The sequence below is a fragment of the Dipodomys merriami genome, unplaced genomic scaffold (genome assembly GCF_024711535.1).
Source record: "Dipodomys merriami isolate MVZ:Mamm:240054 unplaced genomic scaffold, mDipMer1.0.p SCAF_5, whole genome shotgun sequence".
NCBI lineage: Eukaryota > Metazoa > Chordata > Mammalia > Rodentia > Heteromyidae > Dipodomys > Dipodomys merriami.
This window is the reverse complement of record NW_027206068.1, coordinates 61938648-61952138: the sequence shown is the minus strand read 5'-3', so window position 1 is coordinate 61952138 and position 13491 is coordinate 61938648. Positions and strand designations below refer to the sequence as shown.

General features: G+C 38.5%; 1 protein-coding gene across 6 annotated transcripts in view; it reads right to left on the bottom strand.

The window, feature by feature from the left end:
* Positions 1-13491, bottom strand: part of Mkln1 (muskelin 1) — a 278155-nt gene that overhangs the window by 74761 nt on the left and 189903 nt on the right. For all 6 annotated transcript variants that reach the window (XM_069996783.1, XM_069996785.1, XM_069996784.1 and 3 more), the window contains 2 exons: positions 6836-6905; positions 1082-1224 (listed from right to left, as the gene is read on the bottom strand). In XM_069996783.1, coding sequence (XP_069852884.1) covers positions 1082-1224; positions 6836-6905 — 213 coding nt within the window. The remainder of the gene's footprint in view (positions 1-1081; positions 1225-6835; positions 6906-13491) is intronic.

The following is a 13491-nucleotide window of genomic DNA, read 5'->3' as shown; positions in this document are numbered from 1 at the left end:
CTAGCCTTGAGCTGAAGAGCTGAGGGACAGCACCCAGGCCCAGAGTTCAGGCCCCACGACTGGACCCCCCCCCCAAAAAAAAAAAAACGAACAGCACTAATCTATGCCTTGTTGTATTTCTTTTATTTATAGAACTTTCTCATTTTTAGTCTCCAGTTTACAGTAAAGCCTTAGAACACTGCTAATGAATTACTGCAATCAATATTTTAGGTAGAGTTTCTACTTTGATTGGAACAAATACATCAAAGTTTCGTATGGGTTTTGGTTTCATTTTGTTGCACTGTTACGGTTTGTACCTAGAGCCTTACACTATAAGCAGATTTTTTTTTAATTAAAGTTGAAAATATTTCTGAAATTTTTAAGTTAAAAAATATGACAAAAAAGGAAACAACAAATTTATGCTTTCTTCATTGGTGAAAAATAGAAACAAGTATATAGTAATTAAAAAAAAAATGTTGCCGGGTGCTGGTGGCTCACGCCTGTAATCCTAGCTACTCAGGAGGCTGAGATCTGAGGATGGCGGTTCAAGACTCTTATCTCCAATAAATCACTAGAAAATCAGAAGTGGCACTGTGGCTCAAGTGATAGAGCGCTCGCACTCGCCTTGAACTGAAGAGCTCAGGGACAGCGCCCAAGCCCAGAGTTCAAGCCAAAAAAAAAAAGTTCCCAGGTGTCAGTGGCTCACACTGTCCTAGCTATTCAGGAGACTGAGATCTGCATTCAAAGACAGCCTAGACAACAAAGTTGTAAGATTCTTATCTTTAATTAGCTGCCAAAAAAGCTGGAAGTAGAGCTGTGGGGCTCAAGGGGTAGAGCACTAGACTTAAGCACAAAAACTCAGGAACAGCACCCAGGCCCCTCAGTTCATGTCCCAGGACAGGCACCAAAAAACAAAACAAAGCAAAAAACAAACACAGACTCCCCCCCCCCCCAAAAAAAATCCCTCAAGTCATTTTTAAAAGACATCAAGACTAAAATAGAAGAAATATTCCTTAATCCCTTTGAAAATAAACCCATGGAGATTGAGCTACAAAAAATTTGTTTCAAAGATAGCTCTTCTTTCACGTTAACCAAAACTCACCTAGACAATAGTTCAGTCATATTTTCTTCATTCATTCCACCAAAGACTTTAAATTTCTTCAAATTACAGACATGTGTTTTCTCATATTTTCCAAATGTGATATTCTGAACGATAGCAGGCCTTTCGAGTTTCAGGATCAAGTACTAAAAACAAAAAATACAACTAAATTACAGATCCCTGTCCTTACTGATATTCCAATACCATGAAAACACTATATTTTGTTTAGTCATTCACCAGTTGACAGATATTTGGGTTGATTCAACCCTTGAGCTACTGTGAACAGTACTGCTATAAACATTTATGAGGCTTTTTGAATATCTTTTTTTTTTAACCTCCTCTAAGTATGAACCTTAGAATGGTTAGGTAGTAATTCTATGTTTAACTTTCTGAAGAACTTCCAACTATTCTATGGTAATATCAGTGCTGATATGTGATACAACATGAATTAAAAAGTTAATCACAAAAGATTCTAAATCTGAAATCAAGGTGTCAGTAGTATCTGACTCCCTCCAAAGACTCTAGGGAAGACATTTTCCAGAGTGTGTGTGTGTGTGTGTGTGTGTGTGTGTGTGTGTAAGACATTTTCCAGGAGAGAGAGAGAGAGAGACAGAGAGAGAGAGAGAGAGAGAGAGACAGAGACAGAGACAGAGACAGAGAGAGAGAGAGAGAGAGAGAGAGAGAGAGAGAGAGAGAGAGAGAGAGAGAGAGAGAGAGAGAGAGAGTGTGGATGGCATTTTCCAGAAGAGAGATGAGAGTGTGTGTGTGTGTAGGGAAGACATTTTCCAGGAGAGAGAGAGAGAGAGAGAGAGAGTGTGTGTGTGTGTGTGTGTGTGTGTGTGTGTGTAAGACATTTTCCAGGAGAATGTGTGTGTGTGTGTGTGCGCACGCGCGTGCGCATGTACACACTGAGGCCTGAACTTATGACAGCCTCTACCAGCTGAGTCATGCCTCCAGCCTGGATTCTTACTGGCTAGTTGGAGATACAGTACTGCACACTTTTCTTTCCAGACTGGTTCTGAATTGCAAACCTCAGGTCTCAGCCTCCTGAGTAGCAAGGATTACAAGTGATTAGTGCCCAGCTGGTTTCCTGTGTTTGACTAATGGCAGAATAACTAATTACTGCTACCATCTTCACATAGGTTTTCTCCCCTGTCTTCTACTTTTCTGTGTCTAATAAAAACACTTTCACTAGATTTACAATTTAATCAAGTAATGATCTCAACCAAAGATTGTTACCTTAATTATGTTTGCTAAACAACTCTATTAAATAAGGTCACAATCTAAAGTTCCATATATGGGGGAAGAGCGCAAAGGGGGATAACTACTATTCAAACCACTAAGAATCAGGCAGGCAAAAAAGTGATGAAAGATTAAAATGAATTCTAGGTTCTGTGAAATATCAGTGTAGATGAAACCCAGTAAGCCTGAAAGAGGTATATGCTGAAAACGAAGAGGGAGACAACCACTAGATTATGTAGTCTACAACATTTGACAGCTCAAATTACAAAAATGCACTTAAGATCTATTAGGCACAATGGAAAGCCAAGATCTGGTCACAGGTACAAATACACAGTTTCATGAAAAAATGGACCATAGGAACTAGCAGACAAGAGTTAAGGTGAGGGTTACAGGTGGACTCATTACAACAATGAGATGTACAAGATGTTATGTCGAAAAACGAACTTTATAACTTTGGCGGGGTGGGGTGGTGGGATAGTGGTGGTGGGGGGGGTATGAGGGTGGGGGTGGGGGTGGAGAGGTGAAGGCATGGTATGGGGAAACAAAGGAGGAAGCAACAATGCTTGATAGGAAGTGTACTCACTATCTTGCCCATGTAACTATCACCTCTGTATGGTATTTTCACAATAATAATAATAAAAAAAAAGAGTTAAGGTGAGGGAAACTTGGACTAGAATGTTATAGAGTTAGAGAGACTAAACAGTTTTGACATATGCACAAGGAAAATTATTGATGGGATCTGGTGAAAGATTAAGATGTAGGAAGGGGAAAAGAAGGTATCAAAAATGATAGTTTCTGACTTCAGTTATAGGAAAAAATCATTTACTCTGAGGTGAAGAATTGGCTAACAAGAATCATAGAATAAGACTAATAAGGTTCATGCTGTATATCTAAATATATATGAAAGGTCATGTATAAAACACTCTGGTTTTTGTTTGGGTTTTTTTTTTTTTTTTTGCTTGTTTTTGTGCCAGTCTTTGGTGCTTGAACTCAGGGACCGGGCATTATACCAGAGCTTTTTTGCTCAAGGATAGTCGTGTTCTACCACTTTGTGGTTAAGTCTCACAGACTTTCCTGCCCAGATCTCAGTCTCCTGAGTAGCTAGGATTACAGATGTGACCACTGGCACCTCGACAGTCAGTTCTGTTTTTGTTGTTCTTGTTTTGTTTTGTTTTGTTTTGGTCCAGTCGTGGGGCCTGAACTCTGGGCCTAGGCGCTGTCCCTCAGCTCTTCAGCTCAAGGCTAGCGCTCTACCACTTGAGCCAGAGCGCCACTTCTGGCTTTTTTCTTTTTTTGCTTATGTGGTGCTGAGGAATCAAACCCAGGGTCTCGAGCATGCAAGGCAAGCGCTCTACCACTGAGCCACCTTCCCAGCCCTTGTTTTGTTTTTTTAAACAACAGTGGTAACATGATTTCTCATGATCTGCTAGACATTTCTCCCACTGAGTATCTCCTGGACTCATTTCAACTAGTAGGGTTAGTGAGATAATTGGGCTTACATGGAGCGGGAGATGGGGAGGCTAGGCTAAGCCAGGACTGGGCCTCTCTACTGCATACTTCTCAAGAAGGCTACATAGGCTTCCCTCAAAGCACAAGTTGCCCCAGAGTTCTAAGAAGCCTGAGACAATTATCAACTTAGAAATTGTAATACTACTTCATCACAAGATTCAAGACATAGTGAGGAAAGCATCTCTCACTAAAAAGAACTATAATTTATGACCATGTTAAGAAATATAGATTCTATTCTAAGGGGAGGAAAGGAACATGAAAATGTTTTAAGGTATTCTACAGCAAAAACAAAATTCAAAAGCCATCAAAATTAGAAACTCAGGGAATTATGAGCTGAAGTAAACTTTCTCAAACTGATATCCACCAAAATCCATAGTTAACGTGATACTTAATGATAGATAATTCCCTCTAGGACAGCTGGAGTATAGGTATGGTATAAAGAGGAAAGCCACAGAGAGAAAATATTTGGAAATATATTTGACAAAAAACTTAAATAAAAAGATAAGGAACGCTTAAAACTGAGCAATAAGAAAACAATAGGGCTGGGCTGGGACGGTGGCTCAGTGGTAGAGCGCTTGCCTTGCATACATGAGGCCCTGGGTTCAATTCCTCAGCACTACATAAGCAGAAAAAAAAAAAGGGCCGGAAGTGGCACTGTGGCTCAAGTGGTAGAGCACTGGCCTTGAGCTGAAGAGCTGAGGGACAGCGCCCAGGCCCAGAGTTCAGGCCCCACGACCGGACCCCCCCCAAAAAAAGAAAACAACAGGGCTAGATAATGTTCAAGTGGTGGAGTGCCAGCATGGGCAGAAAAGTTTGTTAAACACTATCTCCAAAACAACCAGCAAAAAGGTCTGGGGGTACTGTTCAAGTGATTGACTGCCAGTCCAGCAACCACAAGGCTCTAGAGTATAACAAACAAACAAAAAACTGTTAGTTGGGCTCATTGGCTCACACAGAAAATCTTAGCTACTTAAGAGGTAGAGACTAGAAGGATCAGTTAAAATTGACCCTTGACAAAAACTCAAGATATCTAAAAAATAACTAAAACAATAGCTAAACCTAAAAGTATAGCTCAAGTGGCAGAGTGCCTGGCAAAAGGCCCTGAGCTCAAACCCTACTGTTGCAACAATAATAAAAACTACATAACTCCATTGTAGTATTTGCCTAACACGTGTGAGGCCAGACAATGCTCAGCACAAAAGAAAAGAGGAGGAAGGGGAAGAGAAAACAACTGAATGGACAAGTTAATAAGCAAATGGGAAAAGGCACTTCGGTTTTATAGTTTGTATTTTTTAAGATACATACAATGTGTACTTCTGTCTGATTTATTTCACTCAAAATAATTTGACATATGACATGACACACATGCAGGCTTCTTGTAGCCTACCTGCTGTCATCTGCCTATATTAAAAATTTTGTACAGTCTGAAAATGCTGTCATAAATATCCATATGAGTCCTCTGAAGAAAAAAAAGCCCATTCCTGTTAGGAGAATATCCCTTGTCTTAGATTTCGGCCACCATTGAGTCCATAAACTGGTTGGTTCAGACAATGAAGCTGCGTAGCACACAGGCTGTAAAGCTCATTGGAGACAGCAGTGTCTCCCATATGTAAAGAAGAGAAACTTCACTGCAGAAGCAGAAAAATGATCCTTGACTGGTCCCCGACTTCAGCCTGAATACAACACCAGCCTGAACAGTTCTTAGTGTTACAGTGAGTGTTTTTTCCTCTCTGAATAACACTGAGCACTGAATCTTCAAGAGAAGATCCCCTAAATAAAACTCAAAGAGGTATCTACCATAACATATGTGCAAGTCAAAACCTACAACAAAAGAAATAGGAAAGGATGGATTTTTTGGAGGGGAGTAGGATGTTCAGGGAGGGAAGCAGAGAATGATGAGAAGAACATAATAGAAGTTTATTACATGTATATAATGAAAATGTCATAAAGAAACCTATTATAAAAGATTTATAAAGTTGAAACCAGAAATTTAAATCATAGGGTATTAATAAGTACTTCATATATAATACTATAAGAAAATGTTTGACAAAAGTATGAAATGATTACATAGGAGGGGTAAAAGGACAGACAGAAGATTGAGCCCATAGGAGGCTTTCAAAGTTTTAAGTAATTTTTCATTTCTAAAAATGGTAAGTAATCAGGTCACTTCTATATCACATTATATATATAAACTATGACTATACATATAATTTTAAACACGTATTTTACAATAAAACAGATAAACAGCAGGTGATCCAAAAGGTATGTAAACAGCAATAGACAAATGATTAGAAAGAAAAGGGGAAATGGGGAGAGAGAAAAGGGGAAAGGGGGAAAAAGAAAGGGAGAAAAGGGAAGGACACAGGAGATAAAGGACAGATGGAACTCAAGTTTCCATGAATTCTATTAAAATTTTAAATGTTTTAACAAGTTCCACTATAAATGTACCTAGTATACAATAAACATTAATGATCCAAAGAATGATTAGTTTTAAATTTAGACAGACATTGGAGAAAAGGAATTTAAGTTCATGATCTTAAAACCATCTAAGCATATAAATATTTTAATAAAATAGTACACTATATTAAGTTTATTTTCCTCAAGAGTCATGAGTCAAAGTTAAATTTATTAACATTTGCTTAAACATTTACAGAATGTAAATGCGTATAATGGAGCTTGAGTATAATGAAACAGGGGTCAGGAGTCACAACCTCTGCTCAACTCAGAAAAAAATGGCTGTTCTTGGTTGATATTTTCCTCATTAAATGTCAAGAAATTTAGCTTTGAATTATCACTAATCCAAAAGAATATATAAATTAGAATTTAAATCTTCCAGTAGACAAAAGTAAAAGTCTGTTAAAAAAAGTCCCATACTATATTTGCTTATAAAATAAAAATTATTCCAAAATTGAAAAATTAAGAAAAATGTACCTCACAGTTCAAAAACACAAACTATTATTAGGTATCAGATTAAAACACAGGATCGACTGCTACATATAATCTTACCTGGGGAGGATAGTTGCTCTCTGACGACCATCTTGAAGATTGGTCATTTGGTTTATCCACTAAAATGTTCCTGAAATAAAAGAAATTGTAGCAACTAGTTAAAATAGTGAATGAACATAAATGTACAAAAAGAATGATAATCTACTGAATGCTAAAACTATCATAAAGTTTATAAGACAGAACAAGCAGCACAGAATGCCTCTAGCATATGTAAGATTTTAAAATATGGTAAATGGCTCTGGATACAACAGTATATAACTATAATACCAGCACAGGAGAGGCTGAGGCAGGAGGACTGCAAGCTAAAAGCCAGTCTGAGCTACAAAGCAAGTTTCAGTCCAGCATAGACTACAGAGCAAGACCCTGTTCAAAACAACAATAAATGTATGCATATACATATATAATACAGTATACACATATGTTCTACTTATATTGTATACACATGATAAAGGTCACATTTGTGAGAAAAACTTCTTTTCTGTCTGTTAATCTTAAAAGAACTTTTTCTGAAGGGTTCCTGCTTTTTGACAAGATAGCTTGGCCCTCAATTACATTTTAGTTACATACATCCTTTTCTTGAGCACTTTAAGCCATATCCTGTTAGAGCGCCTTGATTTTAGTTACATCCTGTTAATTAAGCCACCTCCTTTTGCAGATGGTGAACCTGAGCTCAGTCCACATGAGCAGAGGGGCAAGGCTGGCCAGGATAGGGATAAAAAGGGAGCAGCCTACCTCCTCTGGGGACTTGCTTGCCAGGTTTTTTGGCTGATAGCACACCCTTCAGCAGAAGTAAACTGTGCCTTGCCTAATTCCTTTCGAGTTGGTATCCTTCTCCCTATGCAACACCCCAACATTCCATGCTCTTTCTAACACATTTCAAACAATGAGGGGAAAAGGCTATAGTTTTTAAAAGGCAAATCTATTTTTTAAAAGTTGCTTCAGCCGGGCACACACCTGTAATCCTAGCTACTCAGGAGGCTGAGATCTGGGGATCGTGCAGTTCAAAGCCAGCCCAGGCAGGAAAGTCTGTGCGACTCATCTCCAATAAACCACCAGAAAACCAGAACTCATCTCCAATTAACCACCAGAAAACCAGAAGTGGCGCCATGGCTCAAGTGGTAGAGTGCTTGCCTTGAGCTGAAAAGTATAAGGACAGCACCCAAGCCCAGAGTTCAAGCCCCACAACTGGCCAAGAAAAAAAAAAAGTTGCTTCAACCGCTTGGTACTAGTGGCTCATGTCTGTAGTCTTAGTTAGTCAGGAGTCTGAGATCTGAGGACTCTGGTTCAAAGCCAAAGCAGGAAGGAAAGACCATGAGACTCTTATCTCCAATTAACCACAAAACAGTCAGAAAGAAGCTGTGAACTCAAAGTGGTACACTGCTAGCCTTGAGCACAAAAAGCTCAGGAACAATACCCTGAGTTCAAACACCAGGACCAGCACCAAAAAAAAAAAAGTTATATTTCACACTAAGTAAACTTTTATATATTTTAGGTATTAAAATAAAAACAAAGAAAATATCTAAAACACCATACTTACATATTATATATTATTATACTACATATAATTAGATTTTTTTTGCAGCCATGGGACTTGAATAGGGCCGGGGTGTCCTCTACCAATTTGTGCCACAATTCTATTTCCAGTTTTTAAGTGGTTAATTAGAGATATATTAGAGATAAGAGATTCGAGATAAGAACCTTTCCCACTGGGGCTAGCTTCAAACCACGATCCTCAGATCTCAGCCTCCTAAATAGCTAGGATTACAGGAATGAGCTACCAGTGCCTTGGGAGGGGGGGAAAGGGGGCTTGAGGGGAGGGGGTACCTCTTTGTGTATTCCTCTTAACTTTTTTTTTTTTTTTTGGTCCAGTCGTGGGGTCTGAACTCTGGGCCTGGGTGCTGTCCCTCAGCTCTTCAGCTCAAGGCTAGCGCTCTACCACTGGAGCCACAGTGCCACTTCTGGCTTTTTCTTATGTGGTGTTGAGGAATTGAACCCAGGGCCTCAGGCATGCAAGGCAAGAGCTCTACCACTGAGCCACCTTCCCAGCCCCCTGTGTATTCCTCTTTGTGTATTCGTATGCCAGTACTGGAGCTTGAACTCCTTTCCTTTGCTTTTAATCTACTCAATGATAGCGGCTCTACTTCTGGCTTTTCCATAAAGATAAAAGTCTCTCACAGGCTTTCTTTCCCAGGCTGGCTTCAAACAGTAATCCTCAGATCTCAGCCTCTAGAGTAATTAGGCTTTCAGGCATGAGCCACTGGTACCCCACTGTAGATTCATATGGATAATATGTAACATATACGATGAAAAGAGGTAAGATAAGCCAATTTGAAAGCAAAATTATGAGAGAAAATGTACAAATAGAACCAAAAAGCAAAGGAAAGATATACAGACTAATAAAGAGATGTAAGAGAAAGAATAATCCAGTCATTAGCAATGGTAAGAATGGTGCACACACAGAAACTAGAGAGAGGTATTTTGAAATATACCGTGTGGGAATAGTAGAAAATGAAAATTGAGGGGCTGGGAAGGTGGCTCAGTGGTAGAGCGCTTGCCTTGCATGCCTGAGGCCCTGAGTTCGATTCCTCAGCACCACATAAGCAAAAAGAAAAAAGCCGGAAGTGGTGCTGTGGCTCAAGTGGTAGAGCGCTAGGCTTGAGCTGAAGAGCTGAGGGACAGCACCCAGGCCCAGAGTTCAGGCCCCACGACCGGATCCAAAAAAAAAAAAAACCAGAAAATGAAAATTGATAGTTTTTTAAAATTCAGTTTCCAGCAATATCTGCTTTAGGCAATACAATATGACCACTACCGAACAGTTTAGGGTATCCCATGACATTTCATTTCTACTACTCACTAGAAATATCAAAGAGAGGGCTGGGAAGATGGCTCAGTGGTAGAGCACTTGCCTTGCATGCCTGAGGCCCTGGGTTCAATTCCTCAGTACCACATAAGCAAAAAGAAAAAAGCTGGAAGTGGCGCTATGGCTCAAGTGGTAGAGCGCTAGCCTTGAGCTGAAGAGCTGAGGGACAGCACCCAGGCCCAGAGTTCAGGCTCCACGACCGGACCCCCCAAAAAGAAAAAAGCCGGAACTGGTGCTGTGGCTCAAGTGGTAGAGTGCTAGCCTTGAGCTGAAGAGCTGAGGGATAGTGCCCAGACCCAGAGTTCATGTCCCACGACCAGACCTCCCCCCCAAAAAAAAAGAAAAAGAAAAAGAAATACCAAAGAGAAATGTTATACAAAACACAACTATGCCCCAACTACAGGAATCAATTAAGAAAGATTTACCTACTAAGATTAAATTTCTGCTATGTTTAGAACACTTAAAGCCAGAAACTGGCGCTGGTGGCTCCACGCCTGTTATCCTACTACTCAGGAGGCTGAAATCTGAGGATCGTGGTTCAAAGCCATCCTGGGCAGGAAAGTCTGTGAGACTCTTATCTCCAATTATGCACCAGAAAACCGGAAGTCACTCAAGTGGTAGAGCCCTAGCTTTGAGCTGAAGAGCTGAGGAACAGCGCCCAGGCCCAGAGTTCAAGCCCTATGACCAAAACAAAACAAAATAAAAAAAAAAAAAACAAAAAAAAACAATGAATAACTACTGCAATTAGTCAAGAAAAACTAAAAAGGGTAATGTACTGGCTCTAAAATGGCTTCCTATTTTCATCGAATTAAGTTCAGAATGCACATATTCATTCCTACCAAATACTGGATCAAAAGCGAAGGTAATAAAAATGAGCAGCATGCTGGCGTCAGTGGCTCACACTTGTAATCCTAGCTTCTCAGGAGGCTGAGATCTGAGGATCACGGTTCAAAGCCAACCCGAGCAGGAAAGTCCCAGAGACTCTTATCTCCAATAAACCACTAGGAAACTGGAAGTGGCTCTGTGGCTTAAGTGGTAGAGCGCTCGCCTTGAGCTGAAGAGCTGAGGGACAGCACCCAAGCCCAGAGTTCAAGCCCCACAACCGACAAAAATAAATAAATTTTAAAAAAGAGCAACATTTATCTCTTGCATATACACAACAAAGACAAGGATTAAGTAAATAAATTCTATTAGAATTATACAAATTTATAGTAAAACATATATGGGTAACTGAAAAATAGAATACAATGCTCACTTTATCAACATATGTGTCCATTTTTGCATATTTTACAATATTTTACCTATATATTATACCAATTAGATGTAAAAAAAAAAACCTATTAAAATTCATCATGAAAAGATACCTTACTGGATATTTTGGATTTACCTCAAGTCATCAAATCAATTTTGCTTTCCTGATTAAACTTAGGTTCAACCCCTATCCTTGCTTAGTAATAACTTTCAAATTACTGCTCTTAAGCGTAGTAAACACCTATCAAATTCCTGCTCTTAAGAATATTTAAAAGCAGTTGGACAAAACTTGGAAGTACTTAACATTGTTTCTGCTCATGGCTCCTCAAGATACTAATCAATATGTCCAAGTGATTTTAAATCCACAGTATCAAAAACTCAAAAGCTATCTTAAAGAAAAGTCAAGCCAGAAAAATCAAATCGTTTAACTAGGGATACAGGTGCACCCATTGCAACAATGAGATGTACAAATCGTTATGTCGAAAAACCGAACTTTACAACTTTGATGGTAGGGGGAGGAAGTATGGGAAGGGATGGAAGGGGAAGCAAAGAGGAGGCAACAATGCTTGATAAGAAATGTACTCTTTATCTTGCCCATGTAATTGTAACCCCTCTGTACAATAAAATTAATTAATTAATTAATTAAAAAAGATGATAGGGCATTTAGGGCAATTTCTCATGGTAAGATGATGTCTTTCTGTCCTAATTTTCTGTAAATTCAAATTTGAAAAGCCTACATTATCTAATAAATCATTTGGAAATTAAAAGAAAAGTCAATCCAGGTACCAGCTGCTCATGAATACAATCCTAGGTACTTGGGAGGCTGAGACCCTCTTAAGATCTTAGATCTAAAGCCAGCTGAACAGAAAAGTTCTTAAGACTCCAATTCCACTTAACCAGTATTTACAATAAAATTACATTTTTTTAAAAAAGAAGCTTGGATTAGAAACTGGAGGTGGTAAAGTACCAGCCATGAGTACAACAAGCCAAGCAAGCTTGAAGCTTCTTAGTTTAAACCCTGGTACTAGGAATGAGGGAAGGTGAGAGGAAGGGAAGGAAGAAGGGGAGGGAGGCAGGGAATGAGTATTTTAACGGTGTAAAAAGGATTCAACAGGAATACATTTTCCTTAGATAACTTAAAAATACCCTCCCTAAAATGTGTGTCCATTTTTTGAATGATGTGATCAAATGAATTTAAAAGAAATCATCTAGGAACTTTATAGACTTTAGACCTTGACCACTTATTGGATAATCTATCACATAATTTCTCTGTGCATTAATTTCTTTTTGGCCTTGTAAAAATAAAGGTTGAGTTCCATAAAACACCTGTATACAATCTTCCTACAAAACAGTAACATACAGAAAGCAAAAAGTTTATCTCAAGAAAGTAGAAAATACAGGGAAGTGTGATAGAAGGGTAAAACTGACTGTAATACGGTGCAAACATAATTGAGATGTGACAATGACACTCTCATAATTAATATGTCAATAAAAATTTTAAAAAAAGAAGAGGAGCAGGAGGAGGAGGAAATGAGAAAGAGAGAGGGAGAAAAAGAGAGGGAGAGAGAAGGAGAGAGGGGGGAGGGAGGGAGGAAGCAATAAACAGTAGTTATATGAGCCTGAGATGAGGATAGGGAAGAAAGGGATGTGGAGAGCGTGGTTAACCCGTACAGGTGTACAGTTAGGAAGAATAATTTCCAATGCCCTACAGCACAATAGGACACTATGATCCACAACAAGTGAATATTCAATATAACTAAGTAGAATTTTCAATGTTCCCAGCACAAAAAAATGACAAGACGTCTGAGGAAACAGATATGCCAGTTACTCTGATCTGATCATTACATATTAAAATGTCACTCTGTACTCCATAAATATGTAAACTAAAATAAAATGTTTTAAAAAGAAGCTAACATACTTGAATTTAAAGGAAAAAGAAACAACAAAGAACAATAAAGTTTCCTTACCAACTGATTTTAACAGAACTTCCATTATGTGTGAACACTCTGCCAGGGTAATACTGTAACAGTAAAAGAATAGTATCCATGGCTATCAAGAATACAATCATTTCCAATACATAATAAACACACACAGCATACATTTTACACAAGAAGTATAAAAGAATTTCAAACTGCAAAATACAAAATTCTTGATCTTTAATATTTGAACTTTCCCCAAAGTCAAATACTTGTAAACACAGTAGAGGATCAATTAGACTCATGTCCAAATACTTTCCAATTTTAAGATAGGAGTAAAAGTCCTAAGTTACGATGCTAACATTCAAATGAGAATAAAGTTATAAGCAAAATAATTACAAACTACGATAAGTACTAAATAGAGTACAAAATTTAAAATATATACACAAACACCTCTCTGAAAAATACACACTAATTAGAAGGTGGCTTTTAGGTTAAAAAAAATGGAAGAATTCTATTTTTCACAAAATAGTTCAAATCTTGGCAATAGGAAACAATCTGAACAAAGATATCTGAGTACTGGATAAAGTCAGATAATATCTTTAACAAGCACAAAGATGTAAGTAAAA